Source organism: Anas acuta, chromosome 5 (genome assembly GCF_963932015.1).
Source record: "Anas acuta chromosome 5, bAnaAcu1.1, whole genome shotgun sequence".
Lineage (NCBI taxonomy): Eukaryota > Metazoa > Chordata > Aves > Anseriformes > Anatidae > Anas > Anas acuta.
The window spans coordinates 14,715,943-14,730,076 of record NC_088983.1 but is presented as its reverse complement, the minus strand read 5'-3'; the positions used below and the strand labels follow the sequence as shown (position 1 = coordinate 14,730,076).

General features: G+C 34.5%; 1 protein-coding gene across 5 annotated transcripts in view; it reads left to right on the top strand.

The window, feature by feature from the left end:
* The window catches only part of PAPOLA (poly(A) polymerase alpha), a 43,378-nt gene that overhangs the window by 5,082 nt on the left and 24,162 nt on the right, over positions 1–14,134 (top strand). For all 5 annotated transcript variants that reach the window (XM_068682854.1, XM_068682855.1, XM_068682853.1 and 2 more), the window contains exons 2-10: positions 4,552–4,722; positions 5,323–5,389; positions 6,554–6,635; positions 7,111–7,220; positions 9,048–9,101; positions 11,160–11,271; positions 12,410–12,499; positions 12,595–12,733; positions 13,914–13,986. In XM_068682854.1, coding sequence (XP_068538955.1) covers positions 4,552–4,722; positions 5,323–5,389; positions 6,554–6,635; positions 7,111–7,220; positions 9,048–9,101; positions 11,160–11,271; positions 12,410–12,499; positions 12,595–12,733; positions 13,914–13,986 — 898 coding nt within the window. The remainder of the gene's footprint in view (positions 1–4,551; positions 4,723–5,322; positions 5,390–6,553; positions 6,636–7,110; positions 7,221–9,047; positions 9,102–11,159; positions 11,272–12,409; positions 12,500–12,594; positions 12,734–13,913; positions 13,987–14,134) is intronic.

Sequence of the window (14,134 nt, the reverse complement as noted above, 5' to 3'; positions counted from 1 at the left end):
GTAGTGAAGAGGAAAAAGTGCTAAAAAAAAAAAAAATAAGTTTGCTCAAACTTGAGGAAAGCGGTGTTGAGATTATTCCAGCAGTTGAGATAAAATGCAAAGAACACCCTCATTTAAATCTTTTTCTTTCATTTTGTTAGGGAAGCATGCTTGAAAAAATTTAGTGATTCTTATTTGTTCTGTGGTATATGGAGTAAGGTTCTAGTGTTGCTAAAGATGATGTAATAGCATAGTAATGAAAAATGATGACCTCTTAGTTAATGTGTGGTACGGTGTTTTATGTATGTATAGATGCACACACCTGTCTGCTCTATTTTCAGGTAACATGGATGTGTTTTCATGGTGTCGCCTGATCTTTCAAAAGATACAAAGTCTCTTACACCCTTATTTTTTCTTCCACTCCTTCATTCTGTTGTACAATGGCTTAAGCAGTGGCCATATTACCAGGATCTGTTCTTTTTAATTAAGTAGCTATCAGTAACTACATACAAAGATTCAACCCACCAAAGCTTTGGGTTCTGAAGGAGGAAAAAAAAAGTCTTTTAGGTATGCTGCTGTAAACTTAGTAGAGACTATAATATAACTGTGTGTGCGTGAGGGCACTTAGTGCGGGGAAAAAACACGTCACAGGTACATTTCCCGGAGAGTTTGAGACTAATTCATGTTTACCATGAGGTGTTGCATCACAGCACTTGAAAACCATTGTAGCTGGTGTCAAGTTTACTGATGTTTAATCTGTCTGAAGAGCGGGCACTCTTCAGACATTCAGGTCAAAACAAAGCAAGAACAATAGTGTGCTAAATTTAACTCAAAGACCTTTTCTACAACTTTGTTTTGTATTGAGCTCTTGACAGGTAGTTTACGTTCATAGTAATGTAAAAGCAAGGTCTGTGCGTGTTGATGGGGTTTAACTAGATACAAAGCCTCAAGCTAACTGTATATTATTCTTCTCGATGATCTTAAAAGTTTTGTCTTAAAATAAGTGAGTACAGTTCTAAGCATGGTTTGATCTCCTTGATTTACCCCGCTTTTGTTAGGACTGAGTAGTTGGGATGGGACTTTCTGTTGTATTTCAGTATTCTTTGCTTTTTGTTAATGCTTAACTTCAATGACTAGCAGATTTGACTAGCCTTCCCACCCCCATCCGAGGGACTTAACTTCCCTAATCCTCTCAGCTAGGAGGATAGCAGTGATGCATGCTTACCTGTCCTTTTCTTCTGAGTTAATTCAGTAGTTTAAACCAGGAGATTCTGAAAGTGATACTTCATGATATGGCACAGGTGAAAACTGGAATGTACTTCTGTCTTTTCAAGGGGGAAGATATTGGAATAATCTTCATTTTTTTTTAAGTAAGTCTAAGACCGTTATCGGTTATGGGCTATGTAGCATGTAAATGCAACATTAAAGTTAGAAAAAAGCAGTTGATTCTGATGTCTGTTTTTCTATTATAATTAGTTTTTCCATTTATAAAGCTGCTAGTAAAATGCTTTATTTGAAATTTCTTGGTTTCACGAGTGGCTATGCCTTTAAATCATGTCTTGTAATTCTGAAGATTTGCTGCTGTTTAAACGGATAAATATGGATTGCATAGGACAGGTTACCTTACTGTATTAAAATCACTTCAGGATACAAACTTCCTAAATAAAAAAAAGGCATTTGGTATGTTTGGGAAAAGGTAGAATAGCCTTAACTTCGGTAGGTGTAAACGGAGGGCTCGGTCAGCGTTAGTGATTTCAGGTATCTACCTTATTGGTTCAATATCAAGAGTGATTTTTTTAAATCTAGGAATAGTTTTTGTTAGGCTAGGTTTTGTCAGCCTTTTCAATGAAGTCTAGTATACAATTATGGATGGGTGAAATGTGGTGAGTCTATCAGGGAATAGTTATGCAAATAAAACTAAAATGCTATTGCTTTATTGCTTTAGCTTACTGGTTTACAAACATTAAATTAACTTAGTTTTCAAATGTTGTAGTTGATTATTTGTTTTCAAATTAACAATTGGCAAAAGAGGGGAGAAATTGTAGTTCAAATATACCTGACTGCTTTGTAATATAGCTAAAAGATTCATAATGTGCAAGGGATGTTCAGGTATTAAAAAACTTTTTTTTTTTTTTTTTTTCATGACTGCTTTTCTTGTAGCAACCTAGTGACTGAAGGTACTGTTCTTGTTGACATCCCTGAAAAGATTATTTCAAAAAAAGAGAGAAATCTGTAGTGGTTTCCTTTGTCCTTACTATGGTTTACTCTTTTATATAACTCATCTTAACGTTGTTTTTTTTTTTTTTTTTCAAAAGTGGTTCACACAAGGTCCTAAAGTCTATATGATTTGTTCAGCTGCTACTAAGTTCTTCACTAGGTGATTAAAGCTTCTTAGCTGAAAGAAGCCATGTCAAATAATGTTCTCAGACATTATTACTTGGGATTTGACTTATGTACAGTTTCTAGTATTTTTTTCCTGCTTTACCTTTTTATTCTTTTACTAACAGTTGTACTGGGCAAATCATATTAGGAACCGCTTGGTGAGAAACTTGTTGTAAACGATAATATAAGATCAAATACTAAAACTTAAAACAATTTTTAAGTGAGCTTAACTTGTGGAAAAACACCTTACATTTTGTTGATTTGGTTAATTTTGTTAGTTAAGATGCTCTTATGAATATTGAGGAACAAGGAATAAGGTCCTAAGCAGATGATGACCGCAGATCATTATGGAAGTGAAAATGAAGTTGTGCGCTAAAAAAAATTGTAGTGTCATAGAAACAGTCCTTCTGTGTAAGAATAAAGGACTGATAATACCGTAATGTACTGGGAATGGGATATTTGCTGAGGATAAAACTTTGACAGGAAGTGGTCAGCCTGCATTGCTGAACACAAAGCAATCTTTTTAGGCTTCATGAAGATTGAAGGAGACCAAATTGATAGATAATACAGCTTTTACCTAAGTAGAATGAATAATTGAATTTGGGGAAAAATGTATCAAATGTCTAATCTGAATTAAAATTATTACAGTGTTAACTTGTACATTTGGTATTAAATGCAAGCGTTACACTGTTGAGAGTGAGCTTGTGTAGCAAGAGTATAACAAGTACTGGAGATGAAACACAAGCATTACTTTAACTTGAAGGTAGTGCTTTAGTTGTTGGAAAGGCTTGTTAATAGCTGTTGATATAATGGCTATGTTTCTTGTGATGTACTTTGAAGGGGTTATAATGTTGGTCTCCTAAGAACTGATTAAGAAACAAGTCTGTTTCATATTCTTTTAATGAGAAAGTTCTTTTCAGTACACTTAAACAGTGATTTGTTACTTTCAAGAATAACAGGTGGGGGAATAATATATATAATTTGGAGGAAAGTTGTCAATATATCAATATAAAAATAGTATTTAATGCTGCAAGTAACCTTTGGAGCCATTTTAATACAGATATAGGTAGTATATTCTACATCTGAAGTATATAAGCAGGAAGACTACTGAGTGTTCTTACAGATAAAATTTGGCTATTAGAGACAATAAGATTATTTCTGCAATATTAAGAACAGTTCTTAAACAGCTGTTTTTGCAAGTCTTTTAACATGGTGCTTAGGGATATGGTTTAGTGGGTGATGCTGGGGGGGGGAGTTGGACCAGATGATCATGGAGGTCTTTTCAAACCAAACCTGTATGATTCTACAACTATTGATTCAGAAAGTTCTAACTATGTGAGTGTAGCAGGTAATAATCAGAATCTAAACACTGATGTTTCAGAGAAGCAAGTTCCGTTTTGAAATATTCAGAATTACTAGCGCTAAAGCTCCAACTGCTCTGAAAATTAGGCTGTATTTAACTGTGATTGTCACAAACAAATCTATAGCCATTATGAAAAACTGTGTGGCTGTTTGGGTGCCCAGGATGCTGATCTAGGAAAGCTGTTCCTGGATTTTATAGTAAGATGATACCCTCACTTCTATGTTTATGTTGAAGCTCTTCTACTTGTGCTCTTGTGCCCTTTCACAACCTTGAAATATGAGGAGTTGAATTGAGAGTGCTGCCTTTCTGCTTGAGGTTTGGCTCATAACTCTTTGCATAGCTTGAAAAGATGGTCTTCAAAGGTCCCTTCCAGCCTAAAACACACAATGATTCAATGAATTGAGGATGTATCTTGTGTTGTAACAAAATTGAGACGTCATAAATTCCTCTAAATCATCCTGTAATGTAGTGATAGCCAGATGAGAAGTCAGCTTTAAAACTAGCTTATTCTAGTATTTCTAGTATGATGCTCTTGCTCAAAATATGTTAGAGCCTCCTTAGGTGAATATTTGCTGTGTGAAGTCAGTTGATACAGATCATGTTTCATAGCAACTTGTGACCCTGCAATCAGTATTCAGAGTTGGAGAAAAGTAACACTGTCCTTAATAACATCTATTTAACACAGATTGGTCTGGGATGTGGCTGCTAACAGTAGGTTTAACTTCCCCCCCACCCGCCCCCTTTATTATGTGTGTCTTGTTTGCTACTTGGATGAGAATAAATTTATTTGTTCCTGTCAGTAACTTTTATCTAATTGCCTTTATTAGTCCCGTTACAACCCAGGGATCACAAACACAGCAACTACAGAAGCATTATGGCATTACCTCACCTATCAGTTTAGCTGCCCCCAAGGAGTTTGACTGCATGCTTACCCAGAAATTAATCGAAACCCTAAAACCCTATGGTGTATTTGAAGAGGAAGAAGAACTGCAACGCAGGTGAGTAAATGCTCTGTAAGTGGTTTTCTCATACCTCTGCATTCATGCAGCTAACTACTGAACCCTGAGCATGTTTGTGTTCTTTCAGGTGCTTTTTAAAAGCTTGGTGAAATACTAAGCTTCTTCCCTTAAGAGGAGTACCTCAGTACATAGTCATTAACATAGCCCTTAATTTTAGGAGTTTGGCTTGCTGTTTTAAATTGTTTGTTTTAGTGGCCCTTGCTCTTGATTTTTGTTATTTTTAAGCTTTCTAGAGCTTTTTGCTGTCAGTACTGCTGCTTACTGTTCTTTTAGTTTCATGTATTGAATCAATTAAGGTTTTGTTTTGAAAGTGAATAGAAGCCATTTACCTGAAATGTATGTAGGCCTTGCATGCTTTCATTTCTCCTCAGCTTAAATTTCTTCAATGCCTTTGAAGAGGAAAAAATAGTCTGAATGTTGTGAGTGACTTCGTTTCAGTGTATATATAGAGACAAGATCTCTAATTAGATCTGCAATGTTGTTCTAGTTGATCTGTTGTGTGATGATGATCAGTGTCTTAAAAATAATGTTAGTTTGCTCTTAAGTTCATGGTTTATGATTCTGCTGTTTTATCAATAGGATTCTAATTTTGGGAAAACTAAATAACCTGGTAAAGGAGTGGATACGGGAAATCAGTGAAAGCAAGGTATGGATGTATTTTACATGACATTGCTCAGATTAAGATTACTGTAGGAAGTTAATTTCAGTTCATGTTCCTGGTGTAAATGTGATGAATCATAGGTTTGGAGATCAAATTAGGAAAACAAGTACAACCTTTGGTTCCAGGCAACATTGTAACTTCAAAGTAAATCTTAGTCAAAGAGAAACCTTGAGGAGTGAGAAAATAGCATGAAAGTTCATGGTAGTTGTAACAGTTGTAACAGTTTCAGTTGTTCTCTCTTCCACTTAGGTAGAAGTGCAAGTCAACTTTGTCAAAATTTGTTTACTTCTATGTCAATTACATGCTTACGTGGCTTGCTTTTGTGAAGTAATCCTAGATCTTAAAATGAATTTCTTGCAAATTTATGATACTTGGCCCTTTTTCTTTAACATTAATTTTAGAAGTTCTTGTCCTGTAATGCTATTTTCTTCTACTGAAATAATGATTATAGTAAATTTTAAGTTTCACTGAAAGCAAGCCGGATTAGTCTTTTCCTTCCCTTCCCATTTTTGTAACCAATATAGACTTCCAGTTCTGGAGTGCTAATTGTCTTTGGCCACAGTGCTATGATGACAAGAGTTCTTTAAAGGTGCAAATCCAGGAACTTAAATATCTTTATGCTAGTAGTAAATATAACTAAATATTTTTATCACAAAATAAACACCTCTTCTCAAAACAACTTTTAAAGAAGAACGTAGGATCTTACAGATGGCTCTGAGAGTAATTTAATAAACGTTGATACAGAAAATAGCATGTTTCTGCTGCTCCAAATTAGAATCTATCATCAATTTCAAAGTCAGCATAAAGTGTGCGAGTGTTAAGAAGAATCTGTTCAACATCCATATCTTAAATCTTGTGCTCCTAAAGTGTAGAACTACTCAAAGTTACTGAGATTGAAGTGAAAGTAGTTCCCAAATGGCAAAAGTACTTCTGTCTTTACTAAGATTATTTCAGTAGTCACTGCACCTTAAAGGCTATGAATCAGAAACAATATATGTAAGGAGTGAATTGCTACTCAAAACAGTGTTAATCTTTAACAACATAAATTGAAAGAAAGGAAAAGAAAGGAATATCTTTTTGTTTATAAAGTTGTATGTGTCACTATAATCTGCTAAGATAAAAATAACGAATTTTATTTGCTCCATCTAGAATCTTCCACAGTCTGTAATAGAAAATGTTGGAGGAAAAATTTTTACATTTGGATCCTATAGATTAGGGGTTCATACAAAAGGTAAAATTTACTTTTATTATAAAAATTGTTGTGCCAGAGCTAATACATCTAAATGTCATGCTTAAGTAACAAAACTTACTGTATTTTTGGGTTGGTATTAGAGTTTTGTCAGCTATTGCTAGCCTTCATTCTAAATAAAATAAATCGGTTCTTGTTGGGGGTGGGAAGCAGACAAGAAAGTTGGAAGTTTTTTTTTTTTTTTAAAGTTGCATACTTGGCTTCTTGTGGTTTGTTCTTTGAAAGTTACTACAAATGAAAAATTGAGGGATCTGTGCATGCATTCAGTGTGTTTAATGGCATGAACATTTTTCTTTAATTTGTTTTCATTTAGTGTCTTTTCTTGGGAACTGCTACAGGAAGAGAAATGAAATGTTCTGTTTTGTTTAATAAATAAATACATAAAAATTCTGGCTATTGCTGGCATTTTGAGTGTGTGAAGTGTAAGTAACCAGCTTGTGTTAATAAACGCTTCCAGGTGCTGATATTGATGCCCTATGTGTTGCACCAAGACATGTTGAAAGAAGTGATTTTTTCACATCGTTTTATGAAAAACTGAAACAACAAGAAGAAGTAAAAGATTTGAGGGTATGTGAATGGCCTGATACAACCAGCTGAAGTGAGGATGCTGAAAAGTTAAAAGTGCAAGATGATTCCTGAAATAAGTAACTTTGCTGTTAAGACTTGCAGTGGATAATAGTTAACTTGTAAGAAAACCTATCAACATAGTTGAAATAAGTAGAGATTCTTCCAAATTTTCTGTGTCCTATTACTTGATACAGTTGTTTGAAAATCTGGATCGCAGAATAATCTGCTAGCACTGTATTAGTGTCGCAAAATTTCTGATTGTACTATGTAGCAGGAGGCAGGTGCAAATATGTTTGGTCCCGATCCTTTTCAGGCTAAGTTTTGTTGAAGTTTTTAAAAACAGTAGCACAACAATACACTTTATAATTTCTTCCTTATATAAATCACCACTGTGATTGATACTAACCAGATCTATATTGGTTGTCAGCTGTCCACCTGAACATGGAGGTTACATTTTTTAGATGCTTGTGCAAGATTTTCATCATGTGGAAAAATGAAGATTTTTTATCTTGTGTTCACGAATGGCAAGCCTCCGTAGATCAGTTTAAATCTGAGTAGTGTTAATTTAGAATAAAATTTCTCATTTGGAATTTGTTCTTCTTAGATGAAGATAATTGCTGGTAAATACTAAACATTTTTTGGTTTAGTCCTGCTGTGTCCTGAAATTGAGGTGCCTCTGCAGCATTGTCTCAATGCATCCCATAGTAACTCTTTCTAGTGTAAACATCTGGTGGCAATACTATATGTGCTGAAACTACTGTTAGGAATATTTTATTATCTGAACGCTTTTTTAGTAATCTTTAAATCCACATGCTATAGTCAAGAGGATTCTGCCTTTCAGATTTCCTATTAACTTTGCTATAAACTCTTAATAATGATTCAATCTAATGTAGCTGACTTAGCAGCAAGGGAGATCAGAACATGTTTGCTATTCAGTGTGGCTCTGCATTATGTCAATAACTTTTAGGTCAGTCTTAACACTTTAAATTAGTCCAGCTAGGTCTTAAAAAGTTTTCTTTGTGGAACCTTGAGTTTATTACTGGTTGCTCTAGTGAGTGAGTCTAAGAGACTTACAAACTTTAGATTGTTAGGATCTATTCTGCCAACTAGTAGACTAAGATTGTAGAGTGGAGTTGTCTTCTCCGTTTAAGAACTGGAACGTTCTCTTAGAACTGTGTTAGCCTCTGGAAGTTCCTAATGTTTGTTATTGGAAGTAAGCAATGTACTTTGATTTTACAAAAGCAGTGCTCTGCAGATTTGCATCTAGTTCAGGTGCTCAGTTTGGGAAGGTGGTATTCCTAGCTGATTACAGAACAGTTACCAAGTTCCATAGTTTCATCATGGATACTGTTGGTTCAACTAAACTTTGTTAATGACTGCAAGAAAAGATGATTGTTTATCAGGTGAATATGGTTGTCTTCTTGTCATTTCTTGTAAAATACTGACAGTAGAAACAATACAAATAAGATGCCTGTTAGAATAAGAATTCCCATAGGTTAGCTTTAGAATATGTAGAGATGCTGTGGGGTGGAAAAAGAGTCCTACCAGTGTAGTGAGGAAAAAAATTTGGTCTTGAGGTAACACCATCACAACTGGCTGGTATGAGTTTTGTTTATAATTTTTATCTAGGAAGCTGTGGTACATAGTAGATCAGTGTTTACTGCGTAAACCCTCATTGGTAGAAAAAGACAGCTGACAAATCAAACTGAAAGCAGAGGAAAAACATCTATGTAAATAGTGTTTCGTAATGATTGCTCAGATCTCCTATCTATTGCTTGTAAATGTTCTTCTCTATACTGAAAATAAAATACAACTTTTTTCCCCCAGGCTGTTGAAGAAGCTTTTGTCCCAGTTATTAAACTTTGTTTTGATGGAATAGAGGTAAAGATCTTATGTTTTATTTTATTTTGATAGAATGTGGTTAAAACAACGATTTCAGGATTTCCATAATTAATATTCATGAATACAAATGTTATTAAAGTGACAATCCTAAATTCACAGTCAAGTGATTGACAGCAGTCCTTGGCTGTGTGAGACTTTGAGACTAAAGTAAGTCTTTCTTGATCTGCTTAAAGCTGCATGAACATCTACCTGTTCTTTCTTTTACCCTCTTGTATTGATGAGTTTACTGACCTGTAGAGTACAGCATTAGCACTATTGAAGGCTTAATATTTAACAGAAATTACGTATAAATGTGGCTTCAGTAATTTTTTGGCTATTAACGGTTAACTGCCCAAACCTTAAATTCAGATTTGCTTTAATACGTTGTACTGTAGTTGGATCTCATAAATGTACCGCTGAAGGGAAGTTAGGTAGCCACTTCACCCTATTTCTTCATGCTTTTGTTAACACATGACCAAAATTATTGTTTCTGTCCAATTTGTCTGTAGCCTGATGGATTTGTTTGCTTGGAGTGATAATCATGCTTAACATTTTCACTACTTTAGGACAAGTTGCTAAGAAAACAGGAACATTTCTTTCAAAAAATACTCCATAAATCTTTTTCAGACCATCTTACAGTCAACATGTCATCTTGGTGACAAGACCAAAAAAAAATGAACTGCTCTCATATACATGGTTTCTCAGACTCATACCTGTATTATATTAACCACTAGCTGTTGGGTATACGAAGGAAACTTCCCAGTGGGAAAGAAGTCCTGTGCTAGCTATCTGATACAGACAATTTGAAAAGTAGTTATATACAGGTGTAGCATTGTACACAAGACTGGAGAGCTCCTTCTCTCCCAGTCTCAGTTGGATCTCAGCCTTGCAATTATAATGATCCTTAGGGTATTGGTAATTTCTGGGTCTCAGGAAGATGATGAACCACCTCCTTCACCCTGATCATTCCTGCTTATTTGTATTTTCACTAACGTTTGTGTAAGATGACACTTAGCCAGAGAGATGTACTTACTCTCAAATTAGAGAGATGCACAGAGATACGTGATAGCATGCAGTAAGCTAGCCTGTGACTTTTAACTTGTCAGCTACTTTATTACTGTGTATTAGGTTTGTGTTGTATATTAGGAATTTTTTTTTTTCTGGAGAATTTGTTTTCTGTTTACCTATCTTAGTTATTCATAATAAATACTGAAAGTTGTCATAGGCGTTCTTTGGTATGTCTGTTATTTGCATGTTTTTTAATCATTTACATTCAAGCCAGCGTTCTCTTGTTTTCCCTTTCCCTGAAATTCAAAATACAAGCTAAAATAGGGGAATGAAAGGATTATCTCCTATAAGACTTAGTAGTATTTTGCTCCATTGTAGTAATTCATAAACGATGTGCTGTGATGGCTTAGGTTAATGACTCAAGACTTAATCCATATTGCTGACAGTGCATTAAATAATTCTTTTGTCTTTATACAAATTTATGATAAGGATTCTTTTTGTATGCAAGTGTTGTTAGGCCACAGTTTCTGATGTTTATGTTGGAAGATTGTTTTTCTTTCGTAATCCAGGCAAAAGATACCAAGAGTTATTCCATTTTGTAAAGAAATCCTAAGATCTCAGGAAAAAAAGGTTTTAGTCATGTGCTGATCCTGTCAGATAAATTACAGATTTTTCTGCTGATGCTAGTAGTAATATATGCATTGAAGCTTTTGATTTTTTTTTTTTTTGCATTCCTGAGCTAGAAGTGATGCTTTTTCCTAAAAGATTTTTATTTACATTATCAAGGGGCATAGTTCTTATGTGCTGGTTCTGTATTGATCTTGATAAGTATTTTATCATCTTGGAATAGGAGCCGTAAGATAAATGAAGTGTCTAAAAGTGATTCTTTAACATCTGTGAGTGGTATTCTTGTGTATTGTTTAAAGAGATCAGTTGTACTAGAAAATGTATTGTTCTTACTATTAGTAAACTTGATGAAAATGAACTACGAAACTAACTTCACAGAAAAAAAATGGATTTATCTCATGTTTTATTTCTTTTTTTCTTAAGATTGATATTTTGTTCGCAAGATTAGCACTGCAAACTATTCCTGAGGACTTAGACCTCCGAGATGATAGCCTACTTAAAAATTTAGACATTAGATGCATACGAAGTCTTAATGGTATGTATTTGTGTATAAATTTTGTCAAAACTTTTAAGTATCCTAGATTATTTGATGTAGCAGTTGAGATGTGTACTTGACTGAAAATACCGTGACTCTGTGTTGTAGTTTATGTCGTTTTGGACAAGAGAGTTGTTTTTATGGACAGATTTTTATAAAGCCTTACTTTTTAATTGGGTAATAAATGGTGTTCCCTAGAAACTAACGGGACTGCGAGATTTTAGTGTGCAGCACTACATATTTCTATAAAGAAAGAAAATTGATACAAATTTTGTTATAAATGTTATAAAATTTGTATGTATTTTAGTATGCATAGGTGTGTACAGAATTGCTTTGATGATACAGAATTAACTGGGGATTAAAAATACTGTCAACTTGAGGTCAGATCGCTAGTAGTTTACAAACTTGAGTAACTTTTTTCTATGATACAAAGCTTAAAAATTGCTATTTTTGTGGACAAGGATAGAGGCTCCAGCCTATGTGCAGCTTGCTGGGGAGGAGAGAGGAACCCATGTTATATATCAGTGGTTTCAGTACAAAGTTGAAAACTTGATAATCTCAAGTAAATGAAAACTGTACATACTTGGCAACTGGGTGGTAAGATAACAGCAACTCCTGTTGTTTTGTGAAATTCATCTTTGTGCAGTCTCTATAATTCACGTTTGCCTTTTCACTTTGCAGGGAACTCCTATTCCTATATAAGAGTATTTTCTTGCAGTCAGCTCTCTGTGACTATTTATTAGCTGTTAACAACTATTTATTCTTGGTTTTAAAAAATAACTAAAGCAAGTAATATAGTCACCTACGATGTTATTCTTAAGCTTGAAAATGTTCTGTTGAAGTCAATACAATTTAGGTCTAAAAACTGTTCCCTTTGGCCCGTTTTCATACACTCAAGCAAAGCTTTGACTTAAAACTTCCAAGATTTCTGTGCTGAAGTAAAATGAGGGGGGGAAAAAGATGATGAAATGACAATATGTTTTCAGATTCAAAACAACAGTGATCAAAATACCAAATAAGAAAGCTTCTAGTATGGTGATTTAAAGTTTGATAGCTTTGAAGGTGGGAGAGGATAAACCAGCAAAAAAAAAAAAACACCCTTGAGACAGCCAATGTAACAGATTCTTTCTTTTGGCAGGTTGCCGGGTAACCGATGAAATTCTGCATCTAGTACCAAACATTGACAACTTCAGGTTAACACTGAGAGCTATCAAACTGTGGGCAAAACGTAAGCAGTTTTATTCCAAAATTCGCGAAGTTTTCATTTACTCTTATGGTTGTTGATAACTCTCTCCTTTTGTCTCTTTCCTTCTTGATTCACAGGCCACAACATCTATTCCAATATACTAGGTTTCCTTGGCGGTGTTTCCTGGGCTATGCTAGTAGCAAGAACTTGCCAGCTTTATCCAAATGCAATAGCATCAACTCTTGTACATAAATTTTTCTTGGTATTTTCTAAATGGTATGTTTTTTTAAATTTAGATTCCGCTAAAATAAAATTGTTTTGTAGACACTAAATTTTAGTCCTGTTTTTATGGTACCTTTTTCAGCTGTTACCAGATTAAGTTGATAGTTACAAGCATTGTTCTTGCTGCCAGAAAGTTGCTAGCTTGGGTTTTTCAATAAAAGTCATCCAACATGTCTTGTTCTTAAAGTATCCAAAACAAAAAATCTTAGTTTTAAATTGCTCTTTTAAATTATTTATTGTGACACAGTGTTGCTCTCCAGATAATATTCTTATATAGTTCTAAATAAGAACAGGCACCCAAAAATACGAAGTCTTTTAACATTCAGATATTGGAATGCTGGGGAAGGGAGGTGTATCAGCAGCAGGTTTAGGCATGTATTCCTCATGAGACTTCACGAGACATAGATTTTTAGAATCACTGTACCAAATTGTGGTTTTATTTCAAGTACAGTGTTTTTTTGCTTCTTACTGTGAAGATAATTTCCACCGTTTCACTATTCATAGGTTTTATAGCCTTTTTGAGAGTCCTAGCATTGAGTAGTATCTTGCCATGCTAAGCTGATAAAGAGAAACTGGTTGCATTGGAAGCATCAATGTACAAATACCAACAGGTGGATTAACTTCTGCTCTTCATAAGAAAGGTGGTTTAATTCATGGCAGTAGAGAACAAAAGTACTACCTTATTTGTTGGTTGTAGTGTTTCATTCAGCATGGTTTATTTATTTTACAATTTGGTTTGGAAATTGCTTTCTTATTTTATTCTGAACTCTTTGTAATGTTCCTAAAACACTATGATCATGCTAGCTGTTTTTGTAGTTTGTCCATGAAATGGCTTGCATGAAAATTGGCCCAATGTCAATCTTTGAGGAATTTCTTTAGGTATTCCTATAGGAATTTATAGGAGTCAATGTTAGTTACCTAAGCCACTGGTTGCAAAGCTCAGGACGAAAGAAAGTTCATTACTCTCATGTCCTAGAGAAGCTACTTACAGCTGTTTTGTCCTTCAGCACTACAGGTTATTTAAAGAACTATAGTTAGACCAGCTTAGTCTTGAGGAAATGATTCTTTACCATGAGAACAGAGTTAAGAAGGGTCACATTCAAAAAATATTGTTGTTTGAACATACGTGGTTGTATCCAGTAGTCTTATTCAGTGCTACAATCTTTTTGAACAGGGAATGGCCAAATCCAGTGCTATTGAAACAGCCAGAAGAATGCAATCTTAATTTGCCTGTATGGGACCCAAGGGTTAGTGTATTATTTTTTCCCCTATAAGTCACATGTACAGTAAATTCAGTTGCTTAAAGAGTACTAGGTGAGCTTCATTTTAGTTTATTTATATTTTGGTTTTATGTCATTATAGTAGCCTCTAATTCTTCTGAGTGTGGAACGAAGC